Source organism: Hoplias malabaricus, chromosome 4 (genome assembly GCF_029633855.1).
Source record: "Hoplias malabaricus isolate fHopMal1 chromosome 4, fHopMal1.hap1, whole genome shotgun sequence".
Taxonomy (NCBI): Eukaryota; Metazoa; Chordata; class Actinopteri; order Characiformes; family Erythrinidae; genus Hoplias; species Hoplias malabaricus.
The window spans coordinates 24,296,360-24,307,845 of record NC_089803.1 but is presented as its reverse complement, the minus strand read 5'-3'; the positions used below and the strand labels follow the sequence as shown (position 1 = coordinate 24,307,845).

The window sequence follows — 11,486 nt, the reverse complement described above, 5'->3', positions numbered from 1 at the left end:
ATAGGAAAGCTTTCATTTCCTACGCTTTAAGCAACAACATTACTGTTCTAGGTTTGATGCTATTCAGATTTGTCCACTAGAGTGCAGTGTCGAAAAACCCCAGTCTGCATAAAGGCGCTTCGTCCTTCAAGCTCAAGTGTGTGTTATGTTTTGTCTTCACTGCTGTAAATCACACATCAAATGACAAGTGTTAACTCAAGACTGTTAAATGATCACTCACAGTGTTAATTTAACAATAATAATTTTTATTTAACACCGGCAAATGTGCTGTGCAGACCTGCTAGTGTTAAAAGCATGTATTTATTGTTATCTGAAAAAGTGGCAACAGACACTCATGCATTCACTCGTTCATTTGAACAGTCAATAATTCCTCAGTCCACAATTAGGCTGAAACTCAAAACCTCAAAAGAAGTCTTGACAATGACAAATGACAATCACTGGATTAGAAAAATGGTAGAGGTAGCATACACAATAAAATGCAGTCAAGTACTCAGCTGAATTTGTACATGGGTCTTTCTTAAATAACGACGGCTTTTTGTTTTTCTGTGAGTTATGGAAACCATCTCCCAAAAAGAAACAATGCTTACACAGAGATTAAGAAAGAGTCTGTAAATATGGTTTATTCCTGCTTACAGTCATATGCAAAAAATTTGGGCTCCCCTGGTCCAATGTTTTTCTGATTTTCTTAGTGAAAACACACACACATCCTCAAGAGAGAACATGATTTATTGCACAGTGGTGCAATAAGTCTGACCTCTGGTACACAAAAAGTTGCATTCAACTGTGTATACCTTCCACTCATATTCTATTGAACATCATCCTCGTGTTCAGTTTTCTAAAAAATGATTTTGTTTTGCTGAACTTCCCTTTCTTATTCTTCTTGTCTTTGTTCCTCCTGGGGTAAACCCGGTCCCAGCAGTCTGCTTCCTGGTCCCCAGCCCAAGGTCTCCAGGCACCTCCATGTAGGGTGGGGTCTGCCCTGGGATCCTCAGCGGGGTAGCGCACAGGCACAGCTGTGCGGTTATAAAATGCCAGTCTAGCAAGTAGCTGCTTCACCACATCAGGCCTTTGTTCTGCTAGATCATAACGCTCATATGGATCTCCACTAATGTTGAAAAGCCACACGGATTTACGGGGCTCCACATGGCGCTCCAGGTCCCACCAGCCTCCAGGAAAGTTCCCCAGCATCTGTGGAGGGGTCCAGTCTCCATACCCTGGCTCGCCAGTCAGCAGTTTCCAGTCCCCCATGCGAACCGAACCCTGCACAGCTGTGTTCCAGATGCCGAAGCCAGCCTGGAGAGAGCCATGTCGTGCCTGGACATATAGCGGATCAATGTTGTGCAAGATCTCAAGTCGGGGAGATTCTTTGCCCTCACTGATAGCTTCCCACACGTTGTACCCATCCAGCCCATGGGTCCAAGACATGTTGCCCCCTGCCAGGGCCAGTAGCGTGGGAAACCAGTCAGTGATGTGGACCAGTGCCTTACTGACCTTCCTCCGTTGTCTGAGAAGTGGACTGTGGACGAACCCCACTCCACGGATGCCTCCTTCCCAGTATGTCCCCTTCCTGCCTCTGAGGGGCCAGTTGCTTCCTCCAAAGAGTGGTTGACCCCCGTTATCTGTGGAGAAGATGATCACGCTGTTGCGGTAGTAGCCGTACTTCCTCAGTGCGTAAGTCACATTCCGCACACCCTCATCCACAGCTGACACCATAGCTGCATACTTGCGGCGTGGGACATTGCCCATGTCACGGTAAGGGTAGATGTACTCCTTGGGAGATTGCAATGGCGTGTGCACAGCCTGAAAGGACAGGAAAATGAAGAGAGGCTGTGCCTCTGGGTCATGTGAGGCAAGGATCTTCCTCACTCTCCGGGTGTAAAGAGTGGTGGAATATTTGCCCTCGTGTCCCCACGCCACTGACTCGCCCTCATGGAGATCATACCCACACATCCCTGGGCCATCACAGGAGTCGTAAGTGTAGTAGTCCACGCTCCCTGTCAGAGAGCCAAAATATGTGTGAAAGCCTCTGCGAGTTGGCAGGCAGTCCCGCTTGTAAAAGCCCAGGTGCCATTTCCCCACCATATGAGTGGAGTAGCCAGCTTCCTGAAGGCGCTGAGGCAAAGTGACCAGGTCAAAGGGCAGACAGTTAGGCTGACGAGCGCGGATGATTGAATGCTGGAGACCAGTGTGGATCTGATACCTAAAAAATGAAAAGGGGGCTGTTATTCAAAATGTTATGAGTGTACGGCAAAGAAAAGCAGGATATATTATGATAAAGATTAAGATAATCACGATAATTATCAATTTTTTTAAATAATAATGATACAGTGTAAAATGCTTCCTCCATGACTACTTGGTGGCTATGTAACCTTAAAGAATAATTGATCCATACCCATGCTTAACAGTGTTTGTTTCAGGAAAAGCTGCTAGAGTAATATTTTTCCAAACATACCATTGATGACTGTGACCAAAGGGTTAAATTTTTTACTAGTTACCAGAATGTCTCTGGAACAATTTTAAAAACACATTACACTAGAAGCATATTCCACATTAACATTTTTCAAATAAAACAAACATTTTCTAGATCTCATAACTGTAAAAACAATGTCCTATTCATACATTTTCATAAGTATATTTATACATTTCGGATAGCTGATTCCTATACCACAACTGTGTACAACTCTTGTTAGCAAAGTGTATCTAGAACAGAGCATGTCAGATCAAACCACACTGATTTTCCATCTCTGCTTTAAATATTGAAGGTTTAACACTGATTGGCTGGAGCAGTAAAAGTGAGTATTACCTGCCGGTGAGCAGCTGGCTGCGGGATGGGGTGCAGATGGGCTGCACATAGTAATTTTCCAGTTTGACCCCCTGTGCAGCCAGTTTGTCCAGCGTGGGAGTGTGGATGGCCGAGTTGTGGTATCCGATGTCGTTGAAGCCTAGGTCATCGGTCATAATGAAGATGATGTGAGGGGCTCTGTGGTGAATGATGGACCTCTCAGGCTCCTGCTCCACCTGGTTAGGGCTCCAGTCCCAGAGGTAACCCACACTCAGAGCACTCATCACACACAGAGCCCCCAGCGGAGATACAGCCATCATACCTCTGTCCTCCACACACTAGAACAAAACACCGAGCAAGAGCAGATCAAACAGAGCTAAAAACTCTAAAGCTGAACACTGAACTGAATTCAGAGTTGAACACAGAGCCTTACACTTAGAGACACTCCGAGCTGGACAGTGACAAGTACACTGAGCTGAACACTGAGCTGCAAACTGTACTAGACCTTGAGCTGAAAACTGAGTCTCACACTCAGCTGCTTCCATCTCCAGACTCTGAGAGGACTGAGAGCTCAGGCTGAAAGCTGTGTGCCTTCTCTTTTTTTTTCCTGCATGCAGTCTGTTTGCTTTCGAGGATTATCCCACGTTTCCTTAAAAGCTCTCTACTCTCCTCTCAACCCCACCTGGATAGACTTGGATCAGTACAATCTAGGTCACAAGTTAATATGTCACAGGCACTATAGAGGTATATAGAGCAGCACATCATTTCTATCACCAAAACTACTTACTTATTCGATATATTTTCCTATAAATATATCCAACACACATTAAATGAGCAAACAAACTGCTTTGTAATCCCTGTATAAATTAGTTTATGCTCCATAGAGCTAATCCCTAAATTCTATGCAGCCATGTTTTAAATAGGTTCTGTACAGAATTTCTGACACATCCAGGCCACTGGGTGTCAGTAATGTGAATCATCTGAGAAAACTAATCATTGGTCCTTTTAATTTCTGTAAGCACAAAAGAAGCACTTTAATTATTATAATCATACACAAGACAAGATGTAAAATATCCTATGCCAATCCATTAGAGCTTCACACAGGGCCCACCCCACTCTCTTCCAACTGGCAGCCACATAATTTCTATTGTTCCAATCCTACAGCTACACCCTAAGGTGGCTGTAGCCGTTTATGGTCTGATCAGCAACCAGTTACCCTTAACATCTACGGTTTCTCATTGAGCCCATCACATGAGTACCACCCACCAAACCACCCACTGTATCACTAGCTCTTCACAGGGGTCATCAGGTAGGCACCTCCCCTCGTTAGTGTTTCGCTGAATTAAGCCCACAACACCTCCAGTAGGCTCAGCAGTGAAGTCTGGCATCCTAGACCCACCCTCCTCCAAGTTTTACAAGCTTTACTGTCCTACCTTACCCTTTACCATCAACAACTCTAAATCCACACTGGCCTCCCTGGTGACTAAGGCTGTACCTAGACCCACTGGCACCATTAATGCATGCTCAGTGCCACCAATTCCATGTGATCTTTATGTGCTACATCACCAACTACCACAACAGCACCTCTACAGTGCATTTCCCAGAGTAGTCTGTGTTCTCCTTGTCCACAACCACTGACTAGACCTTTCAGCTGTTTCTGATAACTCCTTCACAGCTGCCCTTAGTTTCCGGCCCCTAATGCCGAACTGCACAAGCAGAGATGTGGCAGACTTGGCTACAAATCCCCTAACAGCTAATTCTGTATTAACTCTATGGCTCTATATATTTTTGGTGCTTTTCCACTTCATGGGATCGGCTCGGCTAGGCTTGACTCAACTTGTTTTACCTTGTCATTTTTCCACTAGCACAGCTCCCCCACAAAATGGAGTGGGTGACATCGCAAAACCCAGTCTGTAACATGAAGCACAGGCTTTGAAAACCACATCAATGGCTGTGGTAAAGTTAGGGGCTGTTTATTTGTTGTGTATTCACATTTTCAGGTTGTTTGCCAATAGATTTATTCTCTTCTGTAAGGCATCAACTGTATAAAAACCTCTTGGCAACCTAGTTAAATTACATATTTAGCTGAATTTTAAATCAAAAAGAACAAAACCTTGTTTAAATAATGTATTGTCAATGTTCTGTACATTTATTTTATATTTGTGGCATGTACAATAGTTTGGACACCCTACTAAGTCAACACAGTTTTGGAAGATATGACAGCTTGCAAACATCTTTTGTGGCCACCATGCATAATTCCTTTGAATGATTGACTTGCACATGAATATAATTAAATAAAAATATTCAGGGATAGTTTTAATCAATAAAATATATCGATTTAGTAAGTGGTGACAGAATAGATACATGTTGATCAAGAGTGCAGTTGTTTTTATGTGTGACATTTATTGTGACAGCTCCTGTTGCTGACCCACAAGTTCACACAGTGCTAACCAAAGCTCCTGCCAACCAACGCCATTCTGCCCTACAGTCTCTTACTGGTGTTTTATCTTTCATCACCATGAACCGATTACACTGCAGTTTCTAGCATTCCCTGTAAACATGGCTAATGTGGGAAGCATGCAGTCTTTCTATGGGGTCTTTGTGATGACTTCAAATTGAAAACAGCACTCAAACCTCGATGTTGCCCAACCCATCACAAAATACTCTTCATGATTCTGCAAACACGAACAGGAGGCCCCATCCTAAAAGCTCACGTTTTTGGGCCTTTGGGGGCTTTTTGCGGGAGCTGGGGTCCTCAGTAGTCTTCAACGGAGCCGTGTTCTGGCACACAAGAGTCCTCTTTATTGGGCTGTGACTGTTTGTATTGTATGAGAGTAGGAAATGAACAGCAGAGAGCAGGTACCTAGGCACACTCTGTCGTCCCACAGAGTCCACACAAGACCAGCAGATAACATCTTCACTGAAGATAAACATAAATGAGCACTGTTGCCTACTGCTGCCACAGCTAAGCTTTACAAGTCCACAGGTGGCTTTAATAAAGGAAAAGCTTATCAAATTTGGTTATTGCACATAATAAGGTTAAAGTGAAAGATGTGCCCAAATGGTTTGTAAAAGGGAACTGTGGATTAGATGTAGCATTGTATACAATGTTTTTTTTAAAATAATGTAACATAAAAAAGAGCCATTAAAAAAATTAATCACATTATTTTTTCCCTCATAAATTATTTGATTTATCTTACATGGAACTTGAATTAACCCTCTGTAAAAATGTAAATCTTTACACTGTTTTGAAGCTGATCAACCAAGATCTATGAATGCAAGTTTATAATTAGCAGCAAACTGCATGTTTATGTAATCACACATTTGCCTTAGGCTTCATTGAGTTACTCTCATATAGACATGCTTAAGACTTTTGAAACTGTACGGTAAGCTGTTGTCTAAATTGGACAAGTTTATTACATACCTAAGATGGCTGTAGCAGTCCTCTTGATCTCTGAGTTTTGTCAGTAACCTTGTGCATTTTTATAGATGGTAGAATGGTATGCGGTGTCCAAAAATTCATTGTTTGTTCTTTGTCTGCCTCAGAAAGCAACGTCAGCACAAGAGCTGTTAAAGAGGAGCTTCATGGATTATGCTTCCTTGGCTGAGTGGCTACACACAAGCCCAAAATTACCATGACCTGTGGCTGGAGAGGTCAACAACAGACTGCCATTGGACACAGGAGCAGTGGAGACATGTCTTCTGGATTTATGAATCACCTTTCATTGTGTTTATATTTGTTTATTTATTTATTTGTTTTTGTAATGATTTTTTTGGCAAATGTGAATTAGGTGGATGACAGTATAACCAACCTGACTAACTGAGTGCCAGCAGTAAAACTGGATAGAAGAAGAATACAAGGTAGTGGAGGTTTTTATGGTTTGAGCCCTTAGTCTAGACTTTTGTGTGCTTCCATATTTAGCAACAATTTGAGGAAGGCTTTTTTTTTCTACATGATAGTGCTTCTGTGCACAGAAAGGCATGATTTGATGAGATTAGTGTGGACCTGACTGGTCTGCAGAGAGTCCTAAAGTCCATCAAACCCTTGTGGGAGAGAGTGCAGACCGTATTACACAATATCAGTGTCCGATTTTTTTGTGGCTGAATAAAAACAAATGTCTGGAATCATGTTTCAAATGTTTAATGAAATGGCTTTCTAGAAGAGGCTTTAAAGCAGCACAGTTGAGGAAAGTCTCTGAATTAATGTTCATGGTTTTTGAACATGATGTATATTCCAGTGTCTAGATATTTTTGATCATGTGGTATGTATCTTTGTGCAAGTACAAAAACATACTTCACTGTGTAAGCAAGACAACACTGACTGTATTAAGATTTTTCTTTTTAATTTATGTTGATTTTTTCTTTGACAAACAACACAAACAATAATAAGGCATATTATTCCATGTCACTTTTGTGATTTAAATTTAAACTTTACATTATAACACATATATATAAGAGTTAAAAACAACAATTCCACCCTTAAGGTCGGTTGCTAAAGAGCTTGATCAAGCCATGTGTCTAAAAAAAAAAAAATCAAAGAAACTAACCCTAACCCTAGCACCTTTTTACTTCTGAGCTGTAAGATTTTTTGATGTGTTTCTAAACTAATTTTAAATATTTAATTTGTGGCATTTAAAGGAACTATTACTTTCAAAATAGTCCCTTTAAAGAAACTGGACTCCTAGTCCTGCTAATAATAAAAAGGTATTTTCATATCTATTTATGGCTGTTTTGGGTTCTTCAGTCACATTCTTTTGGTAGCAATCACCTGACCCATAACCACCACTGTTTCAGTGGTCTGACCAAAGAGTGACAGAAAAAAAAGTAAAGTGATAAAAATACATTATCTAAACACACCTGGGCTTGAAAGGAATGCTTTTTTTTCTGAGTTTGAATTTAGCATATTTAACATGTTCACATGCTTTGGGCCTGAAGATTCCAGGTAGGCTAGAGAAGTACAGAGATCTTGATCAGAATAAATTGGTTTCCAACTATGATAAAAGACAAAGTGATCATTGTGGCTGGCCATACTCTGACAAAGCGTCAAAGAATTTCACTAGTCAGACAATCTCAGAGAGTGGGTCATTTTAAATTCCACCCTTGTATCTCACGAGCCAAACTAAAATCCAAACTTTTTCCGTTTAAGTCATATTAAAAACACTATTCTGTCCTCATAAAATGTCTTGGATAGCCTCTTCTGTTTTGGGAAGGCTTTACACAACACATTGGAACATTTCTTTATTAATCTAATGTCATTCAGTCATGAAGACATTAAGGAGGTCATGAAATGATGTTGGATGATTTGGATCATTTTATTTCAACTACAACTCATTCCAAAATATCTGAATGGTGCTCCTTCACTCCATAAAACACAGTGATACTACTCTACAGTCCAGCTCCTTATAACCCACTAGCTGATACTTGGCAATAAGCATGATGACTATGTACAGTAGATCCTGAATGCCCCATTTCATACATTTCTATGGATAACATACAAGCTATGCATATACAATTCTTTCTACATAACTAATACCCAACACAAAAGTGTATATTATTCCACTGATCTATTGCAGATTACGGCATATACAATTAATTTCTCTGTCAAAATATTTTTACAGATGTACTTAAAACATACCATTTTCCCTACAGTCCCTCTTTACTGAGTTACTTAGATTTTTTTCCATAAAGTTAGAGCAAATGAGAAAACATGAAAGGGGATAATTAGGAAAGGGGCCAGTAGAGCAGAGTGTAGAGCAGATGTTGAGCTTGGCAAAGACAGTAAAATATAATTGAACAATACTGGCTACTTCTGCTAGCATTAAACTCATTTTAATCAAAGCCAGCACTTACCAGAAACCACTACCTTTCACTCTCAAACCACCACAGACATTTTATCTGACATCAGATCTCACTGCATCAGGAATCACCTATTTCTCTTGCTGCACCTTTGCATAATGCCACTATGTGGTTATAATGCAATATTATACAATATTATAATTATTTTACAATAATAGTATATTTACAATAATATCTTTTTTTTTATTATTATTATTATTTGGAGTGGGAAATGTGTAAAGATATAAAAAGTGCAGCCTTCCCCTTCCTGCTTTCATAAGCTACATTCCCTCCCCTCACTCTACAGCCTAAGTACACATACGTGTTTATGTATGCACACATTTGTAGTGTGTGTGTGTGTGTGTGTGTGTGTGTGTGTGTGTGTGTGTGTCTGTGTGTGCTTACGCGATATCCATATGTGCCTGACAGTCTGGAACGTGACATATAAATGGCATAAAAGCACGTTCTGTTTGTTATTCATATGAAAAGCATGTTTAGTTGAATAATGTCAGGAAAATACATTCAGACAAATTCAGCAGGTTCAGCAAACATGGACTTTGTCACCTCTACATAAAATACTTGCAGTCTGTAAGAATTTATTTCCCTTTCACCATGTTCTTTAATGGTTAGGTCCTTCACAACACTCCAGGACCATGACTGTGTAAGATTCACTCATACAAGCACAACATGCACTGACATGGCATCGCCAGGTCTGTATCTCTGTACCACTGATAATGATCCACCACCAATATCATACCTAGTTTGTGTGATGATACTGTGGTGTACATAACCATGCAGCTAACAATCAAACAAAGAATGCAGAGCAACAGATGGATTACAGTTCATGTAACTGTAGAACTAAAAAGTGCACGTATTAGAGAAGGGGGTCATTTAACCACGATTAGTTTAAACATAATTAACCACACAAACAAAAACATTAAAAACATCCAGGCAGTTTAGTTCTAAATGACAAAGAGAGGTTTGGAAATGTTCACAAAATATGATTTACTGCAACATGTGGTGTATAAACCCATACAAATGCAGTGGAATGATTTCAATGAATACAATGAAATAGGAGGAAATTCGGGATGCGAGGTTTTAGATTAACAATACTTTGTACATTGCATACTGTGCATACTGTGAAGATGTAAAAGTATGAATGTTTTGTACTTAATAAACACTGGCAGTTTATTAGGTGTCCTCCCCCACCCCCTAACATTTAAAATATGACCATGTAAAAACCCTTGAAGGTTATACAACAAAAATATAGTGAAGCCACAAAAAGAGGAATCAGTGTGAGAAATGGTTAGTGACTGACGAGAGTGTGCAGGTGGCTGTATCTTGAGCAGCAGTCCAGAGAAATGCTAGACCATTTTAAGCCCATAGGGAAACAAAAAATGTTTATGAGTGAAATCTGATCCAGCAAAGAAAACTCAACACACAATTACTACACTGCATGCATTTGTTATATCAGAGGCCAGGAAAATTCTGTTCAGCACAGCCTATTCCAGGCATACTTCATTGAAAATTTAACCCTGAGAGCCTGTGTGTGTTTCCACAGCTCAGATCCTTACAACAGCATAACCTATATACTACTTTTGTACTAGTTACCAAATTATTAACAGTAGGTGTTAATAATACGTTTGAAGATATAGCATAGATCAATTGCAAGAAAGGGATTTCAGGTGGCTAATGCTGCAGATATGAACCTTGTACAGGATTACACACACACACACACACACACACACACACACACACACACACACACACACATTAGCTCTTATAACTAATCACATGAGGATCCTTAATTTTAATGCTTTTTGAAAAGCATGTGTGGATCTATGTTTCCATACCCATTTATGTCTGTGCTGTAGTAATGAAGCAGGACCAAACTCGTTTTGCTTGTCTGAACATTTCTTGGTGTTAGGTTTGGAAAGCAGCCTGTTTTTCTCTTGTGCTTATGAAAGGAGCTCTTTTACTGCTCTGACCCCCTGGTCACCCAACTCACCCCTCCTCAGGTGACCCATCTGAAACCTCCCACCCCCACACACTACTATAGCACAACTAGCACTACTACTACTGCTACTAGTACTACTACTACTGCTACTAGTACTACTACTAGTACTACTACTAATAATAATATTTACATTAATATTCATGCAATTTGTTAGACACTCATATCAAGAGCAATGTACTCCTATGCTTCCTATTATAGATGTAGCTTAATGTATTGTCAGGAATCTTGCCCAAGGACCCATCAGCAGAGTTTGCTTACCTGTCCAATTGGAAATCATTCCCAAGCCTGTTGACTGGAAAGCAGTGGTATTACTCATTACACAATACCAACACACATAGGAGTATATAAAATATATCACATGTTTTGTATTTTAGAGTCCGAAAATACTACTGCCTCATCACATTCAGGTATCACTTGACAACACACTAAGCTGTGATTACTCAAACTTCATGCAGATATGGTTATTCAAAAGACAGTGTGTATAGTCTTTAACTAGGTAAGAGTGGTTACATGCTAAGATTCACTAATTCCATGTGTGCTGTATTTTTTCATTTTAAAATATTTTTTTGTGGTTTTGTATGAGTAAACAACGCAATCACACACACACACACACACACACACACACACACACACACACACACACACACACACACACTTTTAACTCTGAGTACACAAATATCATCACTGGCTTAAAACCCTAGCACTCAAACTCTTAGTGCACACACATACACACCTGCACATACACACATGCAAGCAAACATCCACAAAAACACACACACCTTATATACCCCTAAAATACACACACGTACATACACACAACCCAAACCCCAAAGCAAACACACCTGTTCCTAT

At 40.2% G+C, this 11,486-nt stretch overlaps 1 protein-coding gene across 1 annotated transcript; it reads right to left on the bottom strand.

Annotated features, from left to right (window-relative positions):
* Positions 1-797: 797 nt before the first annotated feature.
* On the bottom strand, positions 798-3,293 carry arsia (arylsulfatase family, member Ia). The gene is made up of 3 exons (XM_066669672.1): positions 3,216-3,293; positions 2,804-3,120; positions 798-2,200 (listed from the first exon to the last, which is right to left on the bottom strand). The coding sequence occupies exons 2-3, from the start codon at positions 3,100-3,102 to the stop codon at positions 799-801; spliced, it is 1,701 nt and encodes a 566-aa protein (XP_066525769.1). The 5' UTR covers positions 3,103-3,120; positions 3,216-3,293; the 3' UTR covers position 798.
* Positions 3,294-11,486: the final 8,193 nt, after the last annotated feature.